Source organism: Crocodylus porosus, unplaced genomic scaffold (genome assembly GCF_001723895.1).
Source record: "Crocodylus porosus isolate Cpor-Errol unplaced genomic scaffold, CroPor_comp1, whole genome shotgun sequence".
NCBI classification, from domain to species: domain Eukaryota; kingdom Metazoa; phylum Chordata; order Crocodylia; family Crocodylidae; genus Crocodylus; species Crocodylus porosus.
The window spans coordinates 55340372-55355788 of NW_017728931.1; the positions used below are offsets into that span (position 1 = coordinate 55340372).

The 15417-nt window shown below is 41.6% G+C and overlaps 1 protein-coding gene across 1 annotated transcript in view; it reads right to left on the reverse strand.

The window, feature by feature from the left end:
- NTN4 (netrin 4) overlaps positions 1-15417 on the reverse strand; it is a 77292-nt gene that overhangs the window by 45537 nt on the left and 16338 nt on the right. Inside the window, exon 2 of the mRNA XM_019545069.1 lies at positions 8760-9038. Coding sequence (XP_019400614.1) covers positions 8760-9038 — 279 coding nt within the window. The remainder of the gene's footprint in view (positions 1-8759; positions 9039-15417) is intronic.

A 15417-nucleotide genomic window follows, 5' to 3' on the forward strand; every position in this document is an offset into this window, starting at 1 on the left:
CAGCTGCCAGTCACCAGGGCAGCACAGGTGCTGGTTGCTGGGGCAACCAGCGAAACCCCCTGACAGGAAGGGGCAGAGCTCAGCCCTTCTTAAACCCAGGCAGGAGGCCAGGTTGGCAGTACCTCTGTGGCAGCCAAGGAGTGAGGAGCTCGGCCAGTGTGGAAAGAAGGCCAAAGTGGCTGCAGCAGTATCCGCGGGTTGCTGCCATGAGCTGGAGTATTTTGCCTGGTAGGGTTTTGACTGGATGATTTTAGCTTTATGTTATAGCCCGGGGGCTTTGTGTTTGTGTTTACTGTTTAACCGGAGGACTGGGTGAGGCTATAAGGGGTTGGAGGAGGCCTCATAGGAGCTCCATGATAGCGTGGAGTCTCCTGATGCCGGAGGGGGCACGGCTTTGTTTGGGGGTGCATTGGCCCAGCCCCGAGAGTGAGGAGGGGCAGTGAGGAGCCCCAAGAGTGAGGAGGGGCAGTGAGGAGCCCCGAGAGCGAGGAGGGGCGGCGAGGAGCCCTGAGAGCAAATGAAGAGCCGAGACATAATAACACGGCCCAAGTCAGATTACAACAGCACCATCTGCGAGGCTTGGGCTGCGGTGTAGGGGAGGAAAAGGAGCCGCAGATAGCACCCCCTGTCATCGGGGCGCATATAAATGGGCAGCCTCCCGCTAATTACAGCAATCTATTAAATACATAAGATCAAGGCGTGACAGGAGAGTAAGCAGGCGGTTGGCCCATTACAGGAGGGCGAAGCCATACCCAGAGAGGCTCCAATAGTGGCACGCCTGTCACATGTCTCTTTAGGCATAAAGCTTCCTTTGGAGTTGTGCTCCATGAGTAACAGGAAAGGATGAATGAAAGATCACATCCGCTAAATGGTCCATCATAAAGTCAGAGAAATAACTTGTGAGTAAAGTAAGGTTTGACAGCCACTACTACCATAGGCATACAAAGAGAAAGTCAATGAAGTGCCCAGTGGGATCTGCATACAGATGAAAGTGAACACTTGGGAATACCAAGGGAAGCCTCTGATCCTGTATCATTCTTGACTGTTGTTTTAAAAGAGTCAGGTGAGGGATCTGGGACTATTCAGCTTGAAAAAGAGAAGACTGAGAGGGGACTTGATAGCAGCTTACCGCTAACATCAGAAGCGTACATCAAGGGCTCAGTGAACAACTGTTCACCAGGGCACCCTTGGGGCAAACCAGGAGTAATGTCCACAAACTTCTGGAAGACCAATTCAGGCTCAACACTAGGAAAAACTACTTTACAACTATGGGGTCCAGGCTGTGGAATAAGCTCCCTCCAGAGGTGGTACAATTGCCTACCCTGGAAATCTTCAAGAGGATACTGGACGGTCACCTTGCTGGGGTCACCTGACCCCAGTTGTCTTTCCTGCTTGGTGTAGGGGGCTGGACCCGATGATCTTCTGAGGTCCCTTCCAGCCTTACAATCTATGAAACTTCAGGAGCTAACTGGAAAGAAGTGATCAGATTTCCATATTAACAGTCTTAGCAGCCACTTGTCCTGTGTGAATTAGAAAGTATACACAAGCCAATGTCTACATTATGCCAGACTAAGCCCTCATATAAGCAGTGTTATTCCATTATATTTTATGGAACTAAACAGGGTTACATGAGACTGGGAACATGAGCTCTGCATGTCCATGATCCATGTACTGTGCAACAGATATTAGCATCTTTCCCTGAAGGCCCTGGAGATATCTGGTATTCTTCTGGTTCTATTATTAGAATCATAGGGTTGAAATGCCGAGTTTGTAAAATTATACAAGAACAAAATGGGGATAGAAGTGACTGTGACAACAACAGAGGTATCTCCCTGTTGAACATCATAAGAAAAATTGTCACTCGCATCATGCTCCCTCAGTTGCAATCTCTAGGTGAAGGAATCTATCCAAAAGTCAATGTGATTTTCACTCAGGATGCTCCACCACTTATATATTTTTCAGTCAAGCAAATGCAAGAGAAGTGTAGAGACAAAACTAATACCACTGTACATAGCCTTCATCAATCTGATGAAGGCCTTCCATACAGTCAACAGACCAGGCCTTTTCACTGTTCTGAAGAAACTGAGTTGTTCCCTTAAACTGCTGAACATCATTCACTCATTACATCAAGGTATGAAGGTAACTGTAGTGCATGAAACAAAGAATCAAATGCCTTTGACATCAATATTAGGGTGAAACAGGGGTGTCTTTTAGCCCCTGTGCTCTTTAACATCTGCGTTTCATTCCTGCTTCATCATTCACTGACAGATAGCAATGATGGCCTTTATCTTTGAACCAGATAAGATGGAGGCTTGTTCAATGTTGCAAGGTTTAAAGCGAAAACCAAGGTGAAAGAACTGGTACTGAAAGATTTCCTGTTTGTGGATGATGCAGCCTTTGTTGTGCACAGTGAATCTTCCCTGCAAAATCTCTTGGCAGATTTTCTGAATCATGCAAGAGCTTCAGAATGGCAATTAGTCTCAAGATGACTGTGATCATGTACCAAGAGGTAGAAGAACTAATACCTAACATCACTCTGGAGGATAAATCTCTTGAAGTTGCTGACAGCTTTTGGTACTTGGGTTCTAAGGTCAGCAGGAATCTTGAACTTTAGATTGAACTAACAGAATAAAAAAAGCAGCTAAGAATTTTGGGTTATTACAGAAACGTGCATGGAATGACAGCAAATTATCAGCTAAGGTGAAAATATGAATCTATGAGACTTGTATGCCATCATCCCTGCTTTATGGTTCAGAAATGTGGACTACATATGCTAGGTATGTCAAGAGACTGAACAGCTTCCACATGAGATGCCTACATAAGATCCTGAAAATAAAGCAGGAAGATGGAATACCAAATACAGAAATACTAGAGCATGCAAGACTGACATGCTTAGAACGCACCATCAAGAGGAAGTTACAATGATTAGCTGTCAGGAGAATGGAAAGAGACCATATCCCCAAGAATATTTTGTACAGAAAGATTTGAGATGGCTCTAGAAAATGGGCTCACCCCCTATGGCAGTACCAGGATGTGCGCTAAAATTATATGAAACTGTTCAACACCAATGTAGAAAGCTGGGAGGAGCATGGAGCTGTTTGATTTGGAGGGAACATCTAGCACCAGGTGCAGCTTACCATGAAGCAGCTTTGATCCAGAAGCAGCAAAGCAAGAAAGAAGAGAGTGGCATGCTGTAAAATTGGACATCAACTCAGATGACACATGGATCTGTGAAACTTGTAACAGGCTTTGCTGCTCTCGAATTGGGCTTGTCAGCCACAAATGGATTCACTGGGCATCTAACTGGACCTCTTATGTGTACACCATGATTCAGAGGATTGATGGTTGCCAATTTAGGGAGGGAAGAAACCTCCGGAGTCATCTAGTGCAATCCTCTGAATGAATGCAGATGCGCTATTCATATATTATCCCAGACAAATGCTTATCCAGCCTCTTCTTGGAAATCTCCAGTGAAGGAGGTTCCACAGCTTCCCATAACACCTCGTTCCACAGTCCTACTGTTCTGACAGCGGGGAAGTTTTTCTGAGCTTTAATCTAAAACTGATTTCTGTGCTTTAAACATATTGCTTCATGTCCTCCCCTCTGAGGCAAGGAAGAACAGTTGTTCTCCCTCTTCTTTATGGCAGCCTTTCAAATATTTGAAAACCACTATCATGTCCACTACTTAAATTCCTTTCCTCCAGACTAAACATACCTTGTTCTCTGAAACATTCCTTGTATTGCCTCATCAGGAAGCTTCAGCAAGGCTTCCCACATTCCTTCTAGCTGAAAATTATGCCCACACCAAAGATTAAAAAAAAAAATTGCTGAGTTTCCAACATGAGGAACTCCAGCCACAGAGGAAAGTTCTCACAGAAATAGGGAGGAATTTTGGTTGATATTTCAGGCTAAATTTTGGCCATAAATCACCCTCTCAAACCCCAGACTAACACAAACATTAGCCTTCACCTTTATCTTCATCACACATTCATCAGTTTCTCTTTCACTTGTGGAATGAGACATGAATGAAATACTTCAGCTTGCTTTGCTAGATCTCTCCGAGACCTGTCAGCTTCACCCTGAGCTACCAAAACACACATTTGCTGTTCTTTTGTTCACTCCCCTGACCTGCAGAACACATACACCGACAGCATCGCATCCTGTTCTTTCACTGACCAACTTTCAAAGCCATAATTATCAAGGAGCTGAAACAAAGCCTGGATTTAGTGAGGCTGCAATATTTCTTTCCGATCTTTATCTATATAATCTATGGGATTGTTCTACTGATGATGGGATCATTCCATTAAGAATTTTCTAACAGCAGACATAACTGCTGGGTAAAGTACTCTGATACGTGATATGTCCAACATGTACAAGCAAGCAGTGTATGCCCATTTATAGTGACCTACATATCCATATGTATGTAAATATCATACAGCATACTTTTAAATAGGGCAAAATGTAAGTAGAAAATATAACATATTTACTGCATGGGTACAAAGGCACATTTTTATAATACTTTAAAACCAGTTATTTAAAAAAAAAACAAAACCCAAAAATCATTTTTCAGAACTACTGTCCATTGAGAACTAGCCAAGTTCTAAAATGTTGCCATTTTTAATTATAGTTTTATATAAGAGTATATTTTATTCCTTCCTCTATGGTTGAATTAGTTACATATGTACTTCCCTATAAACTTCACGTTTAGGCTGAGACTAAGGATGGAAAATTCTTTCATAAGAAACTCTTTAGAACTACAGGACCAGATTGGGAATCAAAGCAGAAATCAGGCTGCTAAATATATTTCTTCTCTACCCTGTTCAAGTCCCTGTAAACCATAATGCGCCTACTGTTGTAACACACCATCATCTGAGCCTCAGAACTGAGTCACAAAAAGCTGAAAGGAAGAGAAGGATCCACCCACCTTTAGAATTAGCATTTTTTTACCGCTTATGCACCTAACAGGCAGAACAGAACCTGACCCCTATAGCATAAAGTCCCTCATTTCTAGACCTCCTTTTTGAACATTCTGGCTGTGATGAGCATCTTTTGTATTACATTCTGTAAGGCTGTTGAAAAATAAAACATTTGTATTTTCTTGGTTTAGGGACTTTATTTTGCCATGCAGACGCTAGTAACAAACTTAGCTATAGAATTTAGCAAGATCTGTACCTGAAACAGGACTGAAACCTCACTTTCAAACGTTAATGAATGTATTTTGTCTCCATAAACTCTTCAGAAGATAACTGAACATGCTGTGTAAATTCTCAATATTTAGCAAGATACTTACTGACTTTTTTCAGAGGAAACATTTTAAAGAGCTCCCTCTCTGAATTTTACTTTATTTACCTGATGCTTCTTTAGATTCATCTGGCTAAACAACCAGACTTTTGTCTGTCCTTCTCTCTGGCCCCTGGCATGTGTTCATTTAAAAGGCGATATGGGATCTGATCCCTGAGCCCAACAATTATACCTCTTTCAATGCCATATGTGCATGACAGGAGGAATGATTTTGGGATGGGGGATCAGATCCAAATAGCACCCTTTCTACTTGCCAGTGCAGGGGGAGCCTGGGATGATCCTAGGCTCCCCCTGCACTGGCAAGTTGAATGCTAGGTACCTGCAGATGTAGGGCCAGAGCCAACAATCACCAGATTGTCAACTGTAGCCTCAACTTGTTACACATCCAATTTAAGACACCATATAAAAACAGCCATAGAAACATTCATTATATGTAGGACATTTTTATGGCTAGTTTGCCATGTTATGATGCCTTAAATTGGGTGCACATGTAGCACTCTTGCTATTTATACTGCAATTAACAAGTTCATTGCAGCATAAATGTAACATGTAGAGAGGGCCTCTCTCTCTCAGCTACACCTCCACAAACACATACGGTCCAATAATGTCTTAGACGTGAGGCCTTCTTGATATATTTGAATTAAATACATGAGGTCAGACTCTCAGCTGACATAAACTGCCATAACTCCATTGCAGTCTTTGTAGCTCAGCTCATTTTGATGGGAAGAGGATCCAATCCGGAAAGCTGGATTCTCAGCTGCCCTGAACTTGTGGGGGGGGGGAGAATGGTGTGTATAGAAAGCTTTTCTTTTCTACTGCTCTTCATCCAGGACTGGTTAGGTACCAGCTAAAACTGCAAACTTTGTGTCTACATTATTCTGGCTAGAACATTTTTGTAAGGACTAATGCAAATAGACTTTAAAACACAGTACATATGTGTACTTTGCCTGAGTTAACTTTGTTGTAGGAACTTTATATTTCACTCTCCAGACACTTGTATGCTTAAATTTAATTTCCCATTCAGTTTGGGATTTGGGGTCTTTTGGGAGAGGGATTGGAAAGCAAGGTCGATTCTTTCTGCTTTGGGCTTCTTTTTTTTGGTATTTAACTTTCCTTTTTCAAGTCTAAAAATTATAAGTTTACTAGTATTTTTCTTCCAATGCCTGACATGGCACAAACATGCAGGTAAGTACACATCACATACATATAAAAATACGACATACATTAAGCACCTTTTAAATCATAATTTTAAGTAAACCCATAATGAAAGTGTGTACAGCTACACTTTTTTTCATAACTCTCAGCTATGCTCTTGCTGTACTCCTACACAGCTGTATCCTACTTAAAGAATCCCAAATAAACAGCTCCTTTTAGAGAATTTCAATAAGGAAACATCTGTGACAAACAGGGTAGCACTACCTGCAACAGACTTATCAGCAGAGGTGCATACAACGGTCTGATATCGGATTGGTACGGATATGAAGAAAATTGGCTATATCGGCCCTATGGGGCTGGTAATTCAGCCGATAAATGCCTGTGCTGCGCGTAGCCGCAACGCAGCATAGCCCACAGCGTGGAAAGCTGCCTCCAGCTGGTAAGTCGGAGGGGTAGGAGGGGGCAGATCGACGCTTTCCGTGGTGAGGGGGCGGGAGCGGGGGCAGGCGCTGCCCAGCCGGGGCGGGGAGCGCGGGATGGAGCTGCGACCCATGGGGTGGGGGCAACTCCTGCTTCTGCTTGCACCCCAGGTGGGTGGGGGGGGGCGTGTGTCCCCCGGATCCGCGCGGTGCGGGAAGGGCGGCAGCTGCGGGATGGAGCCAGAGCCGGAGCTGGTGCTGCACGGCTCTTCTCACCGGGGGCTGGGCTTGAAGCGGGCTCCGGCGGCGATGGCAGGAGGCTGCAGCCACCCCAAACTTCACCGCACCTCGATTCCCAGCCCCGTGCTGCAGCCTCCCGCCTGGCGCAATCCCGGCTTTTCCCAGCGCTTGGGCGGAGGCCGCGCGTTCAGCCAGGGCTGCGCCGGCGGGAGCGCGGTGCTGGGAGCGGAGCCGCAGCAACATCTGGGGTGGCTGCAACCTCCTCCCAGCGCCGCCGGGGCCCGCGTCCAGCCCCGCTCCGGCTCCGGCTCCACCCTGCGCTGGCCTCCTGCCCCGTGGCATGCAAATCTGGGGGCACATGCCCACCCCCCGCCCTCCCGGGTTGCAAGCAGCAGCAGGAGCCGCCCCCGCCCACAAGCCGTGGCTCCATTCCCCCCTGGCTGGGCAGCGCCTGCCCCTCACCTCCCTTCCTTCCACCGCACCGGACCTACCACCTGGAGGCGGCTGGATCAGAGATCAGTACCGGCCCCCAAAATCTCTGTTGGTGCACCCCTACTTATCAGTCCACCTGTTGCATGCTTTTGGATTTGTGCATTTTCAGATGTTGAACACGACTTATGTTAGAGAGGAAACATGCTGTCTTTTTCATGTTTGAGATTATAATTTAACTCAAAATACATGTCCAATACTTTTCCAAGGGACTGGCTCAATGCCAGAATTCCTTAGCTATAGAACTTGGTTTACACCTTTGATATCCTCAGTGCAATATTAATCAACCTAACTTCCTCCACTCCTTTTATACCAGAGTACCTAATACTGATGGTGAGGAGCCAACATCTTTAGCAAGGGCCTAATCCAAAATTCATTGTAGTCAAACAGAAAGATTCTATTTGATTTCCACAGATTATTGATAAAACTCCTAGTGACTAACATACTGTTTTAAGGTAAGATCTGGTGTTATGATAGTTAAAATACCAGTAGCTGCATTTTGTTAGGTTTAACATTCAGGTAACATTCAAGGAGGACAGTCAGACTTGCAGAACTATGTTCCTGACCAGAATGTGTAGAATCTTGAATGCTCATACAGAGGCAACATTTGGCTTCTCTCACTCTGGCTCTCTCTCTGTTTCTACTGCCACTCATCACTGTAGCATCTTCTATGGAAGATCAATAGCATTAGCAACATCCCTAATCAAGTTTATAGGTCCAGCTCTTTCTCCTTTCAAGGTTGAAGCTCAGCTTATTACTGGGTTTTTGGTTTTGTTTGTTTTGTAGCTGTAGTATTTTGCTTTTTTTTGGGTCAAAGTCTTTAAGGGCAGAAAAATGTGACTTTAGCTTTTAAGGAGACACACTATAACTGCAGAGTAATTAGTTCATCTCTCTTGGAAGGATGAGTCTGTGTTGATCCTCCCAGGTTTTATACCGTGGCACCAGAGAGATTAGGTATGTCAAAACTGATGTTTACACCATGAAACCATCCCCCATTAAATCATCGCTTTGGTTGTGTTTGTTTTGATTTTGCAGAGCTCCTTTTGACCATGGTTATATATACATCAATCAATTACATTATAAAAAAAGTAGTCAAGCAACTTTACTGTATTTCTTGTCTATCACAGTGAAAAGGTTACACAGTATAACACATACCATGTGGAAGATGCCTGCTGCCTTGACAGGTTTAAATCCAGAGACAGGTACACAGTGATCAGCATGGCCATTACAGAAGCAACTGCCCTTCACGATAAAATCAGAGATTGCATAGTGCATGAACCGTTGGGGCTTTGCCTTCAGGTCATTGTCCTTACACGGGCAGGCCTGTCGCTTAAGCAGCCGAACTCGAAGGTTGGTGATCTTCAGCTGTGCCTGAGCTTCAGTGCTGTAAGGATCTTCAGCTGAATAAGGTGGTGACAGAGCTCGGTAAATAACCTGAGCAAAGAAATGAAAGAAAATAAACTCATATCAGAGAGCTAAGGGTGTGAACAGGAGTCCGGTTGAATGCTTTCAGGATACTGTCTGCAAACAATGTGCTCCTAGGTCAGAATGCCTAAGATTTGATTTATGGTGCTGCTTGCAACATCTGGAATTGACATGCCAGTAAGCCATGATGAGATTTTAGAGCTTGATCACACCTGGGGAAGAGCAGCACTCTGTTCTGTTGCTGAACAGCTGTCTCCTGTGATACACAAAGGGAAGAAATGAGTCAAATAGTCAGATTTCTGTTGATGTTGCTGTCCTGTATATAGAGTGTGTGGACACACACTACACATGCACAAATTTAGATTTACCCAAGAACAACATTCTTTTTCTCTTATTAAGTCAGGATCTGATGCTGAAGATGTGTAGGGTCACATCATTGTACCACTGACCACCTGGCATCAGACTCATTCTTGTGCATAGTCTTACTGAAGTCTGTATGCTCACTAAGAATGTTGTAGGGCTGTCTGCCTTGACTGTCCTATTGTAGAAAGTGGGCATTTTGCAAGAATGGGCTCTAAAGGATGTGCAATATTTATTAGAACTCAGTGTACATTTTTGCAAATAAAGCCCAAATTTGTAAATATTTAGCTTACACCAGCCCCATGCTACTTCCTACTGTAAAAGTAATTAAATACAATGAATAATGACACCCAGCTGATAGTCCAGAAGACTGAGATAAGAAAGAAAGAAAGAACGAATGAACAACTCAGGGCTTTTTAAGTTTAAACACATACTTACCACTCAGTCAGTATTTTAACTTGAGTAGGACTAAATAAGCAAATATTGGTTTGAACCGAAAATTGAAAGCACTGTATAAAAATAACTAATTTTCTTTAAAAGGTTTATTTTGAATTTGTTAACATAGTTGCCTTTATAGTGTGATACTATAAACAGCACACATACAGTACATTTATTAATATCCACTATACTAGACCATATTATAATGCAATACAAAGTATATTATTGCTGCTATGCCACACTTTGTACTATAAGTAAATTTATAAATAGTTTAACAAGGTTAATACATTATATTGTTCTTAAACTGATAAATATTATATTTAAAATAATATTGTTAAATAAAAGTTGTAAGTTGTTTTAGAGTCTCATTGAGTTCAATAGGTAAATACATTGCTTATATTTGCTGGTTGAAAACAGCTATAAACTTTTCATTGTGTTGATAACCAGCTATAAATATATGACAAGTCAATCATTTTATTATCCTTCTGTAAACTATTTACAAATGTAGCCTTAATATAAAGTGGGACCATCATCATGATTATTTATTCAACACTAAATAAGTGACAGTATGCCTGAGACCAGGCAAGGAACACCACCAGGTATCTCCTGACCCAAGGATCTTATCACAAGCACTGATACCACCTATCAATAATACCTGAGTGTGCTCTTCTGTCCTGTCGGACCTCCACTATGGTTCACGGAGCTCTACATGGCTATAAGAGGTGACCTACATATCAGATATTGAAGGCCTAAATTAGATGGATGCAGAGAAAGTATCACACAGGGAAATTCAGAAGTGGGGGAAGCCTCTTGTTCTTTAACATTAGCATCAAAAAGGGCTGAAATGTAGCCTTCTGGTTAACCACAGGGAATCAAGTGATTTAGTCTCTTTTCCTAGCTGTGTCACCAGCTTCCTGTGTGGCTCTGGGCAAGAAAGCACAGCTCTCTACACCTCTTTCTCCATCAGCACAATGAGGTTAGTCAAAATGTGCTCAGTGCAGGTGTTGCTTAAATCTGTTATTGTTTATAAAGCAGCTAGTGATGCCTGGGCAGAGGGTGCCAAGAGTGTGAAGTACTATTTCCCAGCAACAGGGGAGCTCAGGAAGAGGAAACTAGGAGAAAGTGGATGAAGACAACAAGATTCAGATGGTAAGCAAGGTGAATTCATCTAGCTGAAACACTTGAGGTAAAGTCAAACATTAATTTGTTCTAAGTCCTTGGTTCTTGCTTGATCTTCCTCTTCCTTGGTCCCCTGTCTTTTCTCCCTGGGCTTCATTCTTGAGGAGTAACTGCACAGCTAGCTAAGGGCTGCCTAGATGATCTGTTTTTTTTACTACTGTTCTAGTCACTTAGGATTTCAGTGTGATTTTAACAGAATACATATACCTTGGAGCTAACACAGGGTCTTGATACTGCCAGTATGTCCACTGCTGGCTTGCCTCTCTTGGTTGCCATTTCTCCCATTCCCTGAGTCCTGGCTGAGCTCCTGGCTACTGTCCAGAACTGCCAAGTTCCAGCCAGGGGAAACTTGGTAAAAGGATGGACGGAGATTTAGAGCTCTTTACATTTCTGAGCTGAATGATGGCAGTGTTCTTTGTATGTTTTGTCAGCATGCCAACCATGACAGCAACCAGTGTGCTGGTGACAGCAATGATTGGACAGCCTTGTGTCTGACATAACATCAGAAAGCATATAATGGCACAGTCCCAGGCTTTGACAACTGCAAAGTAAACAAAGCTGCATGGGCTTCAGAATTGGTTTATGTCCATGATACATTTGTGCTAAGATGCATCTATTATGCAATCAATAGCTTTAAAGATATTTAAAGAAACTACTTATTTTACCTAAAAGGCCAAAAGAAAGGGACAAGTTTAGGTTGGAAAAGGCCGTGAAAGGACAAAACTGAAGGGGTGTCTTCACTATGAGTAAAAGCTTTTGACGAGGGATATAAATAATTAGTAACAGGTTTCAAAGGGCCTTTGTCTCTCTTTCAATAGCACACAAAATCTTTCATGCTTCTCCAGAAAAAAGGCAGGTATGAACAAAAACCTAAATAAATTCCAATACTCAAACCTGTACACATCCCCGAGTTCCCACCCTCACATTTAAAGCTATTACAATTCTGACCACAAAAACTCTTTAGTGGCTTGCTGAACATGAGATGACTTCATGTGTAGAAAGAAAAAAACTGTCTGGACAACATCCAGATTCTAGACATTCAATTTCCTGTTAGTGGAGATGATGGAAAATGCAGGTTAAAATTTTTCATTAAAAACTAGCACTTTGGGTTCCTTATGATTTATACAAATTGTATCTTAAAGAATCCTTTGTTCTTTCTGGTTCAAATTAAAATAAGGAAGGAAAAATGAACAATTTGTACAATTCATTGCTTATAGACTTCCCATATTTTTCAGTTATGTTTGCCTGTGAATCCCAGTTTAAACCAAGCATGTGACCAATATCTACAATTATCATTCTGACAGTGAGTGGAACAAAAAAATCCTCTCATTTTGAGCATTTACAACGTAAGGGTGAAATCACTACCTTCCCCCACTACTAATATCAATAGCAATTCTTTTCAGTGGAGCTGATATTTCAAGTCAGTTCCTAAAATGTTACAACATTTATTTTCATACTTACAAGAAAGTATTGATCCTAAATGGGATTCCCTCTTTGTAATTCCCAGTAGACCATCAGGACCAGTTTTATCAGTACAGTATGGCTGCTTTGAGCTGCTCCAGTGACTCAAAATACCCATGAACTTGGCTAACTGGCCAAATATATCTGGTTTATGACTGCATATGCAGAAACATAGGGGGAGCACACTAATAAAACTGATCTTAAAAGTTTTAATGTAATAAGAACCCACAATATTACATTAATTTTAATAAAGCATAGCATACTAATCCAAATAAACAAAACACAAGTTACCATGTAAATAGCAATCCTCAGCTCTGTTCTAGATAACTGAGTTGCTGTTTCTTAACAACAGGGATGCATTTCTTTGCTAGATTTTTATATCTCGTTGTTAAACTTATTGACTTATGCCATCACTTCTCCACAATAAACTTAGCATGTCAGTCCATCTTATTCATGTATAATTAGCTGTCATAATTACAGAGCCTTTGCCTCTTTTTCCTTCCTCTGATCTCTCTGAACACCTCACCACAGATGTCATATCTCATGCTTTTGCCTCTCCTGTGATTGAATGTCATACTCCTAGACTGGGCTCAGGGCTGCAGTCCCCTGTGTATTGGCCTTGCTTACCCAGCAGGTCCAACCACATTCATATGTGAGGTTCTTCTTTTTAGGAGCATGTGACCAATGTTGACTATGGTGCTTAGACAGCCTCTTCACACCAAGTATCATATAATTTCAACAGAACAAAGGGGGAAAATCATTTAACAGGATTCCGTGCACAAAATCTATGAACAGGTCTAGCTTACCTACTGCTGCATCATCACTTGATAATAGTCTAAGCAGGCTGAGTTTCTTCAGACCCTCTCTGCTCAGTGCTTGTCTCAATCTAAAAAGTTCCTCAGCAACAACAGCTCCTTTAAAACCATCTATGGCTCTTTTTTGTTCTTGTCAGTTCCTCCAAGCACTTGCCCTGCTAATCCAAATTGCATTGGTAGGCTTCATGGAAGATTAAATTAACTAGTGTGTCTACCTGTTCCATAACAGCACCCTCATGTTTATCATGGAGACACTTATCTTCAGCCATTGTTTCCCATTTTTTGTTCTATTGATTTAATCCAGTATAGTCATGCAGCAAATATTCCAATTGCCAGGTCAGCATACACTATTCAGAAATTATCCCAGAGCAGCTCCATCTCTCTCATACTAGCTGTAGCTGACTCAGGCCAGCACATTTCAGCTTTTGACCATGAAGATGCCCAAACTTCCAGATATGAAAAAGGAGCACCAGGGTCTCTCTCAGTCTCTCATTCCAATTCCTGTAAAGTTAATCATCCTTCCAAATTAGTGGAAAGGATTCTGGCAAGGAGCTTTCACTAATGGTTACTTAAATGAGAAAAGATATCTTAAAGGGACATAACCACAGTGGATGATTCTCTTTGTGCTAGCTATTTCATTCTTATCCATGTTCTTCATTAGAAGAACAGTCCTATTGGGTTAAGTGGCAATTCCTCATAAACTACTACTCCGTTGTGAATAAAGATAGTGGAACCTGGCCCTTCATATATAGATTCCAGCTGATGATCCTACCCTAAGGAAAAGAATGGGAGCAAGAAGCAGCTGAGTTTCAGCTCCCTGATACACTTCAGTAGCACTCCAAAATCACAAATTTTTGGTTTCCAGCCAAAATATTTGTCTTTTTGCTGAAATATTTTGGACATTCAGTTTTTAGACAAAAAATAAAAAATTTCCACAGAAAGCAGGCATGTGTAATGAATCATTTTTTGTTAGACAAAAAATGAAGTTTCATTTAAAGGCCTCCTTCCCTCCCCTCCAATTTAACAGAAAAAAATTAACCAATCTTATTTGCAACCAGTCACATGCTTGTAAAAATATGTAACAAATATAATTTCCTTCAGATGTTTATCATGATCTAAGGATGATTTCATTTTTTTTTTGTAAAGCAGGAAGACTTAGCTATTTTTAGTTCTACAGAAGTCACAAGGTAGTCAAATAAATAAAACAATACCTATGGGTATGCTGGACTCAAGTACCCTGCTTGCATCATAAGTAGTTTAGTTTAATAATATATAAAATCTCCTTGCTTCACGAGTGTATATTTGTAATGAAAGGGCAGCTTTATATCTATCAGTGGGAATGAAAATGGTAATGACTGTTACTGAGAATATAATAGTCTCTGAAGTCAAAGTTGCCTAAGAAAGTCAACAAAAACAGTGAAAGATTTATGGCTAGAAAAGCCCTCCATATAGATGTATTCAGACCACCACAGCTTCCATTTACTTGAGCCCTGGGGCCTGATTCTTCTGAGTAAAACCAATGTGAGGTCCTGAAGTGGAAAAATGGGGACACAAGAGTTTTGGGCAATATATGTGCTGTCTCAGTATTCATAAGTCTAAGACAAGCCATCTCTTAGGGCACTTCCAAACCACACAGTTCATCCTGCATAAACACACACCAGAGAGAGAAACTATACACAAGCATAAAGAGAGGGAGAGCACACTACCATTGGAAAAGGAACAGCCTAGGGCCAGTATTATGTAATTTGTTTTTTACTACATAGTATACAATAATCATGCTGTAATTTTAGATATAAATTCTTTAATCTACTAAAGATCTTCCCAGTTGGATCCTTGACATTTAATACAGCTTGGTCTCGTTTTATTTTTGTTGGCATTTTTATTCCATTTTATGCATCTCATCTGAATGTGGAAAAAAATCTCCAAAGGAAAAACAATGCAAGATTTTCTATTTTCTCAGGAGAGAGCGACCGAAAGAAGAATTAAGACACATAACTAGACAAATGTGAGAGAATACGACACGCAACCAATTTTAATAATAATTGCAACATTTGCATTAGAGGCCTATAGGTTTTATTGGTATCCAAGCTCTGGTATAATTTATTGTATCCATCCGCCGTAAAGCTGGCAAGTCA